The sequence below is a fragment of the Puntigrus tetrazona genome, chromosome 18 (genome assembly GCF_018831695.1).
Source record: "Puntigrus tetrazona isolate hp1 chromosome 18, ASM1883169v1, whole genome shotgun sequence".
NCBI lineage: Eukaryota > Metazoa > Chordata > Actinopteri > Cypriniformes > Cyprinidae > Puntigrus > Puntigrus tetrazona.
The window spans coordinates 23070861-23086861 of NC_056716.1; the positions used below are offsets into that span (position 1 = coordinate 23070861).

Below are 16001 nucleotides of genomic sequence, written 5' to 3' on the forward strand. Positions count from 1 at the left end.
TGGAATAAGACATAAATAGTTGCTTTCTGGGTACTAATAAATGGTCAGTATGCTAGCAATATGCATAATAATAAGCAGGTAGTCGATAGTGAAAATTGGTCCTTAAAATAAAGTGTTACCATTAATACCGTTATATTACACTTTTTGTCCAACAAACTTTGGACCCCATTGTCTTTCATTGCATGGAAAATGTAAAAACCTCTCTTTTCTTTTTCATTTTCCTTTGTGTTGCACCGAAAAAAAAAAAGAAAATCATACAGGTTTGGAACGATGTGAATCTGACTAGATGACAATTTTCATTTTTGGCTGAACTATCTTTTAAGACCGTCTCTTACAACTTTCACAGTACTTTGAATTCAAAGAGAACTTCAAATTAAAGAGGAAAAACGGGAAAAATGTGACTTAAAAGTCAAGATTAGTTTAAAAAAAGTTGCCAATCAGAGCTCTGCTGGGTTAACTACAGTCTACCGTTAACTGATGAAGCTTTCTTGACAAAGAGGACCTGTGTGTGAGCATGATGGGTTTTGGAGCAGAGCTCATTAAGGGGCAACGGGTCCGCTCATCTCCGGCTCTTAAGAGCGCTCTGGTCTGTCGGGGCGCCAGTGTCCCTTTCTCACTCCTCCAGGCGCACATCAAAAAGTGGGGCAGACTCTCTCAGCTCTGTTCTGGCTGTCTGGGGCTTTGAAGTCCTTTGGTTATCAGCCAAGCGTGTCACGCTACCTGCAGCCATCTGTGAAGAGCCCACAGTCGGGCTGGGCGGCCAAACCCCACAATGACTGTGTGTGTGTGTGTGTGTGTGTGTGTGTGTGTGTGTGTGTGTGTGTGGAGTTTTACCTGCAGCACTGTCTGCTGCGTTCACTACAGGAGGCATAAAACATGAGAATGAGAGGGTGGGAAGTGACCATTTTGAAGAGACTTATTGACAATATCTCTCTCAGGGCTGTTCTTCTCTATTCTCCTGACAATATTACCTTCAGGAAACGCTTAAATTAGATGGAAAAAGACTGTGACATACATAGGCCGAAGAAAAATGGTGTAAAAACTATTTTCACAAAATTGTTAAGTAGAAAGACATCTTGTAAAGCGTTCTCTAATAATCTGCATACTAACAAAAGAAAGTACTTAATTAGTAAATAGAAAAAAAGAAGTTAAAAAGGTAAAAGACACACACAGATATGAAAAGTTTAATAATTAAATAAAAAATGTAATAAATTTGTATACAAGTAAATTTAGACTTCATATTACAGTGAAAATATAAAATTTATAGTAAAAATAATGTTTTAGTATTTTTTTAAATGTAAAAATAAATAAATAAATAAATAAATAATTGTTTAGAAAGTCATAGTACTAGAGAAAATATATTTATCAAAGCTGACCAACTAAAAATATAAAATATTGACTGGTATAATATGATACAGCAATAAAATAAATACAGAAGACAACAAAAAAAAGCATTATTATATTACTATTGTTGTTTTATATATATATATATATATATATATATATATATATATATATATATATATATATATATATATATATATACAAATTATATTATAAAAAAATAAACAAGTAAATAAAATAGACATTCAACTTAATTTTACACTACAAATCACTGTCAGATACCCTGGTGTTTATACTATTGTGTTAAGTTATGTTGAGTGCTAACTATAAGATGTTTTTGGACAAAGCTAATCTCTCGCTCTCATCAAGTTTAGACTGTACATTACCCTGATAAAACAGGCTAGGCCTCGCAATGCCAATTGGCCCAAATTATGGGGGTTTCTCAACAACAATAGGATTATATAGGGCATAGACAATGTGCTTTCAGCAGGCTGGCATGGCTTCATGGGCAGAACAGGGAGGGGGAGAGCATGCTGAAAGACCAATGAATGCATTGTATGCCAATTTAACCCCCGGTTTCATCCATGTATGCACATGCCCAGTAACCCACATTACAGAACTCTGCACACGAGCCCACAATTTGTCTCCGAGTATGCTAGAAAAAAAATTATTTTGCCAAAGCTGTAAATAAAACAAACAGAAGGCCCACAGAGGTTCCAAGTCACATTGGATCAAAACCTACCCACCTTGCTCACACAAGGTACTATACAAAAAAAATTCCCCCCATAATTGATAATTGTGAAGTTCCCAGTCAAAAAAATACAGCTTGTTTTCTATCAACTGGCGCACACATTCTGAGAGAAATCATCCACAAATAATGTTGTTTTTCAACCTTATAAGCTCAGATCAACAAGGGCTATGAATATACAAAACCCATACTAATTGAAAGAAAGTTTTTTGATTGAATAGATTGAATAGCAGATTTGAAGACATTATAACATTTTTAGAAACTTTGAGTGGGAACACCAAATTAAGTTGGGGTTTTTTTTGCATAGCACAATAGTTAATTCAGTGTGCTTCCTTGTCATTTGTCAATTATGAAATTGACTAGCAATTCCTGAGATCATTTTTCTACTCCAAAAGTTTCAGCTTAAGCTAAACCAAAGCTACCCCTCACATCAACCACTCGCACTTTTACTAAAATTCATAACTAATGCCATGAGATATATACGCCTATGCAGGATTGCATTGCACAAAAGCAGCTGAATTCCATCAGTCAGTGGCTGGTGATATGAACCCTGGTGCCGGTAACCATAGGTGTGAAGGCGAAATGAATGGTGCCCTTCATGAAGGAGTAATTGCCATGTGATTACAGCCCCGCAAATCCAGCGGCTGTGAAAAAGAGCCCCCCTTTCATTTCCCTTTGTTGGTGGAAGAATGCAGCCGGGAGAGACCCCAGCGTGAACTGATCCTCTCATATCTGATCAAAGGAAACATGCCAGTTGGACCCCCACCCTTTAAGAAAAAAAAGCACATCTACCAAACCTGGCAGAATGAGTCAAAACAGGCCCATTTGCGATGTTTTGAAACAAAAATGACTTGATTTCCTTGTCTTTCCCATTGGCTTCTCTCTGCATTCTCATCGCTGCTTATTTACCTCACTAAGTGACCGTATGTTGACACAGCCTGGCAACTAAATGCAAACCTTTTGTTTACCGTGTAAACACGCAACGTATCCCAGAATGCATTCGTGCTGGGGGATAAGTGTGGGTGTAGAAAGGTATGACACTCAGCATTGTCTGAAAATGCCCTTGGTGCTGCATCATATTTGACGCCCGCACCACGGAACAAACAGAGAGGATTGCAGCTGGATCCTTCTGTGTTTCCGCATGGCTGCGAATCAATGCTGAACTCACCTACCCCGGCATGTCGCGCATGTAGACGGGAGCTCTCGGGCTAACGCTGGCATGGCTCTCCATGAAACCTTATCGCGGACTAATTGTTGCGAGCCGTGCCAAAACTTTTACAATTAGAGAACCGCAAATTAGTAATTTAAACTGAGAGTTACATAACAAATTATTATGTAAGACAACACGAGCGCAGCAAAACAGGCTAATTGTGAAATAATAAAATCCCATTACGCAGCCTGCAGGTCATGTGCTGCGATGCCCGAGAAGGGACGTGCAGAGCACAACTTGAAGAGAAAGACAGTTGTGCAATGTGATGATGATCCCTTTGCGAGGGACAGCCTTCTTTAAAGTAATAAAGATTAGAAATAAAAATAAAGACAGCCATATATCATGCATAAAAACCCATTGGACTATCTTAGAAAAACATTAAGCATGACATTAAGAAGACATCTTGTTTCTAAAGTTGATTTAAAATAAATATGCTTTTGTCTAGGCATCACTCTTAAACTGCAGTAATTACTAGTAATTAAGTAAGTAATTAAATCTAATGTTGTGTAACTTTTTTTCTACTGTTCTTAAAGTACTTAAAGGTGGATTTATAATTGGTAGGAATTTAATTTACTTCTTTGTACTTATACTTAAGTATAAAAAATGTTCCAGACCAGCGTCATAAAGCCCTCAGGATCATACTAATAGTAACATTGTTGAGAGGAAAAAAAAAAATTCTTTCAAAACACTTGAATTAATATTTGTTTTCCCACAATACTTTATGGATTTTTTTTATTTCTGTTTAAAACTAGAGACTTCAAAAGAAAAAAAAAAGGCTTTAGAAACCAGAGTTTGGTCTAAAGTATAACTAAAACTACTAAATTATTTTTTTAATAAAATAAAATAAAATTCAATTAAATAGCCTTCACAATTACCTGGAATAAAAAAAAAGAAACTAAAATGGAAACTAACAGAAATGACAAAACAATAATTAAATTACTTAAACTGAAAACATATTTATATTTATTATAATGTCATTTAATACTAAGGCAACACTGTTATAATGGATGCTGAATGCTTATGATAGTATTATGGTTTAATATTCAGTAATTCATATTAAAATTACAATATTAAATATATAAGCGACCCCCAATTTTTTTCTCAAATTCTCTGCTCCAACTGCAATAAATGCTTTTACAAATTCAGAGACAGAGTGGTGTGCAATATTGAATTAATAAGTATTCAAAGTTAGTTTTTTATTTTATTTAATACAAAAGCGATGAATGAAATATTTAAAGCCATCACATTTAACACTGTTTACTTAATTTGACAGTTCTTGAGGTCAGTGGCACTGTGACAAGCACCCACATAAATCACTTAATGAGAAAAACATGTGATACCAAAACATGCACTGTGTTTATATTTCATACTTGTTGAGCTTTGAAGATAATTGCAGCCATACACAGAGTGCAAATGACTTTACTTTTATTACTCCTATCTGCATTTCATTTATAAATACGCTTGCCATTAACAACGTCTTTCTCACACGCTCATTTATTGATAATATGAGACAATATGAGATTGTGTTGGAATATTGAATTTGTTTACTAGCAGTGAGACGCGAGAGAGTTTATAAAGATTTTCTCAATTCTTAGATGCAGTCAATGCATTGATATTGCACATTCCAATTTAAAACTTGGAAAAGAACTGGTGCATTTCTCGTGCAAAATAAACACCCACAAAATGAACGAGTTCACCGTGGTCAGTAACAAAGCCCCGTTTTCCCCTGCACTTTTGGTTTCTGTCAGTAGGACAGACCCCATTAACTAACCAACCCCCATATCCCACAATTCTAGTCCCTTGGGCACCAGAGCACACCTGTGAGCCATTTCCCCACTGAGGTTCTGAGAGCTCAAATGTCCCTCAGGCTTCAAAGGAGCACAAGATGTGGACAGCATAATCACATTCAGCAAGCCTGCGGTTCATTCATTGACTCACGGTGAGGCGAAAAGTCCTGTAAGGACTTCTGTGAGGATAATGCACTGGAAAAGACTATTTCCAGAGTGACCAATGACCTGGAGAGCCATTGTGGTTTTAGAACGTAGATGGCTATGAGAACCAGGCATTTGTCCGTCTGCCAAACAGACACAGTGTCGCAATGCTTCAGTGTCCTAGCAAGGAAGCACTTCCTCTTGATTCAGGGGGGCAACAGTGTAAACTCACTCAGGGGCGATGACCTCCAAACTTATAGATTTTCCTGCAGTTCTCAACTGGCAATGACCCTGGACCTTAGCCATAGGTTAAGATCAGTTAGGGACAATCAATCAGCTCCAACACCAAAACAGAAGGACATGTTGGAACAGTTACTTTATGAAATTTATGACGCAGATGCTCGTCAAGTGGAGATGGCAACGTTAACTCAAACTCTGGGGAACGGAGAAGGTTGACAAAGGTCTGAAAAGCAAAAACAGTTGGCAGAGATCATCTACAGGTCAGAGAGCAACTAATCATAAGCTTTAGACTATTATACTGGTTCTTAAAAAATTGGTTTCAGAAGGCTTGGAATATAATGGAGACGTCATATGGACCAATTTCAGAGTGTTCTTCCTATTTTTTTTCTCTAGACTACCACTCAATAGCTTGGAGTTTTTTTATGCGTTTCTGGTTAAGGCCTCTTATGCTTGCAAGGCTGAATTTATTTTATCAAAAATGCATAAAATGATTACACTTTGAAATAACAATTTCCCATTTTAATAGATTTTAAAACGTAATTTATTCCTGTGATGGCAAAGCTGAATTTCCAACATCATTACTCCAGTCTTCGGTGTCACATGATCCTTCAGATATCATTCTAATATGCTAATCTGCTGACCATCAAGCAGTTATTATTTATTCAGTTTAAAAACAGTCGTGCTTCTTTTGCTTGTTTTATGGGAAAGCATGATACGACATTTTCAGGATCCTCCAATGAATAAAGTTAAAAATAAAATTGATTTTAAAAGTTTTATTTATTCAATGCATCCTTGCTGAATAAAACATTTGAACAAAATGGTATATTCACATTACAGTATGCTGGAAAAAAAGCAACTTGGAAATTCTGTGAAACATAAGCTTCACTGTTCCAGGGAAGAAAACAAGCCATACGCTCTTGCAACAGCATGGGTGAATAAATAATAGGGTGATTTTCATTTTTAATAACCATTTCTCTAAATATTAAGCACACTGCAAACATTATTGATAATCACTACACATGACCTCCAAATATAAAGAGAGAAAAAAAAATAATCGGAAAGACCCAAAGCTGACTCAAGGTGTCTTTTCATCTCCAGAATTCCAAAGCTAAACATTTGCTTCCTTCTGCTGTAGAGACAGGTTGTCCTGGTCCTCACATCAGGCATTTATCAACATGTCAGTGTGGGTTACGAGGCCAGGAGCCAAGACTCCTCTGGCCCCAGATTACTCTTCCGTATGGGATTGAGCCAGAGCGTTGGGCCTGCACCACAGCGCTCCACAAAGACACATCAGTGCAGGGGAAAAGGCAACAACAAAGAGCTCTCACTATGGACTGGCATTACAAACGTCTCCACGGACAGTCTGTACCCTAAACTGGAGCAGTAACAGATATTTATTCACAAACTGAAAGGTCTTTTACTCCTGCTTTTGAAAAGCGCTCAACATAGCGCGCATGTGCCTTGGCGACACAATACATGCATCTGACAGCCATGAGATGAGCAGCGGAGTCCGTAAATAAATGCTAAACAAGCATGACCGGACATTTAATCTAGTTTTAATGTGTGTTCGTATACACTCGCAGATTGGCATTACATTGGACTGGCTGCTCCAGCCGCAAAAAGCAGCAAATAAAGCAATTATTAGGCATTTGTAAGATAATGACAACACCACCATATTAAAATTCCCATGAAAACAACAGAGATAAAGAGCAAAAGAGACACATTTCTGCATAACTCAGCCATCTGAAGTGTAAAAACTACATAATTGCATTCAGAAATATCACACAAGACATATGGACAGTAAAGGAAATGTGTGACGCTGCCCCACATTTCCATTCTGAGCGCACACATCTATAATAAGCAAGAGCAGAGAAAGAGAAACCACTAGAACAATGTCATTTCTACTTCATTAGCTAACTACTTGCAAATGACAAATCTCTCTTTACACCTTATGAGCATCACTGTTTGACTAAACAATTAGGCTGAAGTTCCACAGATTGTTTCTTAAATAAGCTCAGTTGGTTTTGTTTGGATCAAGGGGAACATCCCCACACGAGATGCTGTTCATACAATAGCCAGAGCAAAGCATGACGGCTGAACCAAGTCTCAAGGGTCTTCAGATGTCCCATACGGTCTTCATATCCATCTATCTATAAGATCATCTATTCAACTAAGAAAGTTGTAGAACTGTGAGGAAAGGTTTAAATATTACCACTTGCTTTAGCTTCATAAGGCAAACATTAAAAAGTAATGCTTATTCAATTTTGTGCAAATTATCTTGAAGACAAAAAAGGGTGGGGGTTGCTATCACCAGCAGAGGGAGCATGGGTAATCAATCAGAAATACTGAAAAAATTAAGAGACACAAATGCAAACCTTTAGCTGTCTGAGGCTGGCATGGCACCTCTGACATTTTCAAGGCACTGTCGTATTGTTTCTACCAATTAGAAACTAAAACCGGAAAATAATTCAATCTCAAAATCAAAGCTGTGTCTTAAAACCTAGCGAGCTACCTACATTTTAAAGCACTGAAGGCACATACAAAAAGCTGCATGTTGCTCCTACAATGCCCAAAAACTGACAGCGTGTGAGACACATCCATGGAGACATAGCTCATCCAAACTTGAAAAATCGGTCATCATTTACACACCCTCGCGTCATTTAAAAAGAAAAACCTGTGCTGTTGGAAAGATGTCAATCTTAAATCGCCGTTCACTTTCATTTTGCATACAGTGACCAAGGCTGTGGGTCACTACCATTCTGCCCAAAACCTCCACAGAAAAAAAAAAAAAAAAGAAAGAAAGTCAAGGAGGTTTGGGGAAGTAAATAACCATGAGGCATTTAGGGGTGAACTAACCCTGCAAGTGACCTCGGCGTTCTCTCTGGAGAACAAAACCAGCTTTTTTAGGCTGTTGATGAATCGATTTTACCCCTCACGGAGAACAAAAAAATGCATGGACGGTCAAAACTCTTGCCATGGATTCACTATGTTCCCCATAAAGCGTTCCTGCACAAGGATTAGTCACCTTAACACTGCAGTGTATTAGTTGGTCCAAATCACACCAAACCATCACAACATATATCGTGCGGCATCAATAGAATAACAAGTCGCGTAATAGTGAAACGAGAAATTAGAAAGCGCGATTCCGAGAAGTATTTAACAATCGTGCCTTATCTGTATACCGCCTGTTTGCTTCATACCCACTTTCTGTTTCGTATCGCCTATTACCTCCCTAAACAGATCCATAATCTATTATGACACGAGCATGCAGAATGCACATCAATCTGTTATAAAACGATGGTAGTTTGTAATAACAGCCATTAAGGATAAACATTAAGTGAATAGACAGCATCGCACGATGAAGCAGAGGGAGGTTTGCGGTTTCAAATACATTTTAGTCAAAATCCACAATAAACCAAGACGAAATCAACAACTAACTGGTAGCACGTCAAGCTAGGATTTCATAAATAATAACAATTTAACAAATGCATCCTTTCTGACACAAGTAACAGATTGGTAATGAACCTCAGGACCCGACGGTCTCTCTGCGGAGAGAGTGAATAATGTTAGTCAATTATGTGCAGGTCTGACATTAATTTCCCCCTCGTAAGGGCTGTAGATCTTACCTTCGTATACAGGGGCCATCGGTGCAAGGATTTCTGTTATTCATGGCAAAAAATGAAGCGACAGCACTGTTCACAACTCAATAAAAATCTGCCATCTTGAGCCGCGGACAGAATCGCTGCTGTCTCCTGCATTACTAACCCAGTTCATCAGGGAGAGAAAAAGGATAAAAGAATGAAAAATCACATCCAGAATTTCAATTTGATAATCGGCCCGGGGTGCGTGATGATAAAAGGATGTCTGCAACTTAACTCCACGGGTACCGGTGGTGTTTTGGCTCTAAAAAAAGAGCCAAATTGCAGGTCTTGGCTTCAGCTGGTGATCATGTCTGTGGAGTGAGTGCCTGCAAAAGTTGCAATGAGAGAAACGAGCGAGCGAACGGAGCGACTTTGCGTTGTAATCGAACGACGAGGTAGCCGATCGCGTTGAACAGGCGCTCTAAATCAAACGACGATCTACTCGAGCAGGATCACCGCCGTTCTGTAAACATACTATTACATTTATCACTTCCTTACGGCGATGCTACCATGGTCTAGAGAGGGTGTTAATTACATATTACTATGGCATATGCATATAAGGAATTTGTACACGTCAAAAAATAATTTAATTTTAGTATTTCCACTGTAAACAATAACAATACATTAAATATGAATAAATATTTTTATTTTTATTGTGATCATTTTAAAAGGTAGGATTATTGCATTAAAAAGCTTGTTATGTATTCCGTTTGTTTGTTTATTTAAGTCATAAGTGCTTTCCGTATTTTAATGTGACTAGCTATAAAAAATGTGTTTTATTATAACAACAATATAACAAACAAATAAACTAGGTAGTAGCTTATTACATCGAATTATTTCATAGCTTTTAATTTATATATATTTTTAAATATATAGCAAAAGTTAAAAATGTAGCTACTTAAATGTGGGAATTTTGAGTAAACCTATTTTCATTTTCGCTTTTCTTTTTTACTTGACAAACTACTACTACTGCTACCATATTCAAATAAAGAACTGTAGACTACAGCTGTCAGTGCTAACTACAAGTACCACAATTCATTGCGTGGGAATTTTTTCCCAGCAGCTTAAAAACTACATTTTCCAGAACGCACCGGCGTCATCGCAAGCGGTTGTTGTCAAACACGGGGTAAGCGCGTTTGTATCGTTTACTAATAATGTTGGTATCATCTAAAGCTTTGCTAACATTGTAACATCCCTCATTTAGATAAGCATTTAACAGTAAACATTATTAGTAGAGTGCATGGAGATCGCTGCTCGCTCTTTTTTTTATTATTGCGCAAACACTACGGATTCTATTACAAAACAACAGGGGAAAGGTGACATGACACAGAGAGCATCGAAAGTATTGAACTTATTCGTCTTATGTGTATTGGTAAAACAGTAACACAATGTTGACAGTAGCCTAAATTATAAACACTCAACTAGAATTTCGGCGATGTTTCACAATCACCATACAGCTCAGATGTCACATCAATTAAAGCAATGCCAAATGTTTTGAAAGAAGTCGTCTTTGGGAAAAAAAGTAGTACTATAAAAACGAGTGTGTCTTTTCATTTTCATTAATTGATTTGTTTGGTTGATTATGAGACTCAAGTAATGCTATTAAAGTTATTGTTATAAGTGGTTATTGTTTTTTTTTATCTAATTATATATTTTATTAACTTATATTTTTGTATAAACTCATATTCTGATTTATGCATTAGATTTAATGACAATCTCATACAGTGTCAGCAATATCTGTAAAAACCTATCTTGCGTTGTTGTGAAATTGTAAATGATCGGCCCTTTTGCACACAGCCCTGTGTCCTTACTTGCTCTCAGACTAACATTTATTGATAATATAATATCAGCCATGTTTACAGACAGCTGATTGTTAGGCTACACAAATCCCCGCGTAGCTTCACGATCACGAACATGCTAAAGTGGAGAACTTCACTGTTAACAGAATGTAAGCATTCTTTACCTCTATCCGGTGTGCTCTGGCAGGTAGACAGCTCTTGTGGGAGATGCTGTCTTTTTTTAGCCGAGTTTTCCTTGGAGATCTACTGTACCTCCACACTGACATGGAAAAGCATCTTTACAGTGTCGATGATGAGAACTCAGACATGTGTTGTATCTCAGGGCCTCTTGTTCACAATTCAAGAGCCTTTTTTAGGGATTTTGAGACATGTCAGAGGATTCATGAAACCGCGTGTGACTATTATAAACAGCAGAGCATCAAACGTGTAGAAAGAGAAGAAGCGAATAGTGCAAATAAGAAGGTTGGAGGAATCTGGTAGTTAGCATTACCTAATTCAATTTAGTTGTGTTGTGCTTATGATATTGTAAAAGGATTCATCTTTCTGTCTGTGTGATTAAGTTTACAGTATATGTTGTGAGTATTTTTTTGTTGTTGTTGTTTTTTGGACTGCATGCAGTTTACTAATGTAAAACAGGGCTGTGAAAAACAAACAGCGCTTATAGTTTTTATATCTCTTCATTTATTTCTTTTTACAGATGTTGTTGACCATTGTGAGGTGGTTAACCATTTACATTTTGTATTTAATTTAATAACTGAAAATGTGGTTGAGGTGAATGGGTCAAGTGCCACATCTTCATGTAAAGATTTCTTTCTGATTAACTTGATATTCACTTTATGGTTTTTTTCACAGTTAGTAAAAAAAAAGTTTTAAGTTAAAGATATTGCTTGGGTCACTCTTTGAATACAAGTCTATGGGTTTTCTTTGCCATTTTTTAATTTGTATTTTTTTGCAGTAGTTCAATGTACTGTTATGAATTTTTTTTATTGTTACTTTTACGCTCTAATTTTTGCACCAAGTGTTATTCTTTTACTTTAGGAAAAGTAACGTTTTTCATATCTGTTTGTTTAGTTTTTTTATGCTTAGCAGAAGAGACTAGGAAGGTTTAAATTCCACTGGTGTTTTACTACAATAAACTTGTATATTGTTTTACAATGCTCTATGCAGTTAGCAACATAATTTGCATAAAAGTGTTTTTTTATGTTAGTGCCTTTGTTGTGTGTTAATCATCAAGCGGCAAAATTGGTGCATGTAAAATTATCACTTTTAGGTTAATACTTTACCAAATGGTACCATTAGTTAAAGTAGTGAATGCATTAACCAACATTACCTAACACTGCATTGCAGTGCATTTGTTAAGGAATTTATTAATCTTTTAATCAAAATGTATTAATTTATTAACATTAGTTGAAAAAAAATACAACTGTTCATTCATAGCTCAGGTCCTAATACATTACAGCTACTGATTATAATAATATTGTAATGTTGAAACGAACATGAACTAAGATTAATAAATGCTTTAGATGTTGTTTTTTTTAGTTCATGTTAACTAATTAGTAATTAACTAATAATAACAAATGGAACCTTAATGTATATATCGTTTTATATGAGAAAGTTTACACATGGCTTTTATCTATGTCATATTTTATTTGTCTCGTTTTATTATGGTTTGATAAGATCCGGTTGTATTAAGAGCTAATGTTTATCTGTCAGATTTTAAGCGGTTATATTGTGATGTTACAGATAACAAATACTTTGAACTCTTCATTGCAGTTAATCTGTCAGCGTCTCTTCTCTGTGTGCAGAAAGACAGGTCTCATCATGCAACTATTAGTCGACGTTCTCCAATGGTTTGGAGTCGAGGCGAGCGGATGGTCTGTGTCCGTGTGCCTTTTTTTGCTGTTTGTCAGCCTCCTTTACTGGTGAGTAAAACAATTTTCATTGTGAGGTTTCCAATCGCAAAACGCATACACTGTTATTTACAAGATTGCAACGGCAGATTTCTCATGACCGATGTTTTGAAGTTAGTACCACTGTGAGATCCAAGCAGCTCAGGCTTGTTTTCCTCCGAAAGGATGGCACGATCTGATCAAATTCCAATCACACGTGTCTCCGCACTTATCTCTTAAATGTCTTCCTGTTTGAATGCAGACAGCGTTCAGATTCCGGTCCCTTTTTACAGTCACGTGTAGGCAAGGCTGAAGGTAATTCATAGTTTCCTTAGGAATGTAACTGTAGCAGTGATAAAGAGAGGAGTAGATCCTTAAGAGCTGACACAAACCTTGCAAGGTCAAGCTGTGAAACATTTCTGGGTTTAAAAATATGCACTTAAACGCAAGTAAACTGAATTAAGATTTACAAAACAGGTTTAGAGAAATTGCTCACCAACGGATCCTCTGAAGTGAATGGGTGCCGTCCAAACAGCTGATGAAAACGTCACAATAATCCACAACGTGACTCCAGTCCATCAGTTAATATCTTGTGAAGCAAAAGCTGTGTGTTTATAATAAACAAATGTGATGTTTGGACTCTCATTCTGACGGCACCCATTTACTAGAGAGGGTCTTTTGCTGAACAAGTGATGTAATGCTACATTTTCTCCAAATCTGTTCGGAGTTCATCTACATGCTAGACGGCCTGATGGTGAGTAATTATCAGCAATTGTATATTTATTTATTTGTTATTTGGAAGGGGGTAACTATTGCTTTAAATTTCAAAAAAGCATAGAATAGTTATGTTTAAATCCTGTGGGGAAATTTTCAAAACGTGCACGTACACTGTAATTTGTACAAGCAACAAAAATGTATTTTTTGTCTCAGATGCCTGGAGGTTTAGTTACAGTTTCCATATGGTACATCTGGCCACGAAAAGAGCTTTTTTCTATTTTTCTTTTGAGAATTGATTGCTACATCAGTGTCCTCTGAACTTATAACAAAGGTTTACCTTTGCAAAGTCTAAAGGTGTTTTTTACAATTTACATAATATGCATTGTGGCAGAGTCTGTTTTTTTTTATTGGTTGCCTAGTAAATTTGTCCTTTTATTGTAGGACATTGACAAATTTATGGAAATTCATCAAGAAAAAAAACCTGTATCCAGTCGCTTGTAATATAATGAATGCTTTTTTCCCCCCTGTAGCATTCAGCGGTGTTTTATAGAGAGTGACATGATTCTATAAGACAGCAGTGGCCTCAAAAAACACAGTGACTTTAAACAAAAGTGCGCAGCATTTAAATAAAGGATTAGTTAAACACTGCTCTTATAATGCAGTGACTCAGTCTGGTGAGAAGCTGATTAGAGTTGCAGGTCTCTATTAAGGTTATATTTAGTTTGGCGTATCAGAACTTTATTACAGTGTTGGAATCAGTGAATTTAATTACAGCCATTCTTACAAGGCTTAGTCACACCCTTCCTTCTGAAACATTCATATTGTCACCTTTAACAGAGAAGGAGCAAAAAAGACATGCTTATGTTGTCCATAGCAACAAGAGAGCTCTGGACAACAGCTTGTAGGTTAATTAAGGTTTAAGAAGAACTTAAGCCAGTCTAAAAAGATAAGTGTCTTTCCTTCCGGTTAAATGCTAAGGTATTCTTCTTCTTTTACATCCATTGTGAAGCTTACATAATGGCATATTCCATTGAAGCATCACTGCTTTGTTTGGGGGTGCCATGACCTGTGGCCTCATATATTACATTACTATTCAAACCCTTGGAGACCTAAAAACTCAACTGTATGTAGGTAGTTTCATTTAAGGTAAAATACTTCAAGTGGAGTAATTTTTTTTACAAGGTTATCTGCAAAATTAAATTATCAGTTAAATTAAATGATCAGTTATATAAAGTTCCACAGATTATGTATAGGTGGAATATTAAAGTGAAATGGCACCTTCCAAGATACCCAATTTATTTTTGTAATTATACTTATATATATATATATTTATAAGGCATTGGATGCATGCATTGACTTTTATATTAATGTTAATATTTATGTGCAATATTAATATTAAATATTGATATTTTATTTAACTTAACACACACCTATCTATCTATCTATCTATCTATCTATCTACACACACACACACACACACACACATATATATATATATATATAATATATATATAATATAAACATGTAAATATTATATTTATTATATTATTATAAATATAATATTTACAAGGGAATATTATATTATATATTTATATAGCCTACATAATAAATATACACAGTACACATACATATATAATGTAAACAAAAACTTATTTTCACGATTTATCAATTGACAGCACTAATTTGAAAGTGACATAACATTTTCTAAGAAATTTAAATGATTCAAGAATACGCTAGACATATTAAAGAGATTTAAAAGACATAAGAAAGAATTCAAAAGTGATCAACTGCTTTTTTCATCAATGGGGTACAAATGCTGTCCCTGTTATTTAACTTTTAGCAGTCTTACACAAACACACACACACACACACACACACACACACACACACACACACATTTTTGTTTTAGAACAAGTAAATTCCTGTCTGTTGGCAAAGGCATGACTGTCATTCACAGTGGACTTAAAGAGGTTAGTTATGTAAGGGCTTGCTTATTCTGTCACATTGCAAATGGAGATTTATATCAGGGGATGAAACCTTTCTGCACACGGCTGCTATGACAAATAGGTTAAAAAAAAAAACAGGATTTCAAGGAGGGTATATCAATAAGCATTTTGGGTCACTCCCAAGGCTGAAATAAGCCATATTAGAGGATTAGTCTCTGATTTGAGACTTGACTGCACTGTTAAATATAAGCCTTGTTTCCTTGAGACGCTGCTTGTCAAACGCACAAACTTAAAATACAAAAGACGCCGTGTTACGGAACAAAACTTTCTAATCAGTAGAGGAGCCAAGTCTTTCCTCTGAGGTCATCCATGTGTAAAGGAGAAGACTATTTATTTGCGTCAAACTTGCAATTGATATGATAACTTTGCTGCAGTGCAGCAAAATATGGCTAAATGTGCTTGGCAAAGCGCTATGTATTTGCAAAGGAACCTCCTGAACTACTCCAGCACATTTCGTTTTCCTTTAGACGAAGAATT

General features: G+C 36.2%; 2 protein-coding genes across 5 annotated transcripts in view; one reads left to right on the forward strand and one right to left on the reverse strand.

The window, feature by feature from the left end:
* The window catches only part of hipk2 (homeodomain interacting protein kinase 2), an 89842-nt gene extending 80373 nt beyond the window's left edge, over positions 1–9469 (reverse strand). For all 3 annotated transcript variants that reach the window (XM_043264541.1, XM_043264538.1, XM_043264540.1), the window contains exon 1: positions 9100–9469. In XM_043264541.1, the coding sequence (XP_043120476.1) occupies positions 9100–9118 (19 nt within the window). In that variant the 5' untranslated portion in view covers positions 9119–9469. The remainder of the gene's footprint in view (positions 1–9099) is intronic.
* Positions 9470–10166: 697 nt separating this feature from the next.
* The window catches only part of tbxas1 (thromboxane A synthase 1 (platelet)), a 59879-nt gene continuing 54044 nt past the window's right edge, over positions 10167–16001 (forward strand). The window contains exons 1-2 of one of the 2 annotated variants that reach the window (XM_043264245.1): positions 10167–10240; positions 12719–12835. In XM_043264245.1, the coding sequence (XP_043120180.1) occupies positions 12735–12835 (101 nt within the window). In that variant the 5' untranslated portion in view covers positions 10167–10240; positions 12719–12734. The remainder of the gene's footprint in view (positions 10241–12718; positions 12836–16001) is intronic. The other variant, XM_043264246.1, reaches the window with a different exon arrangement.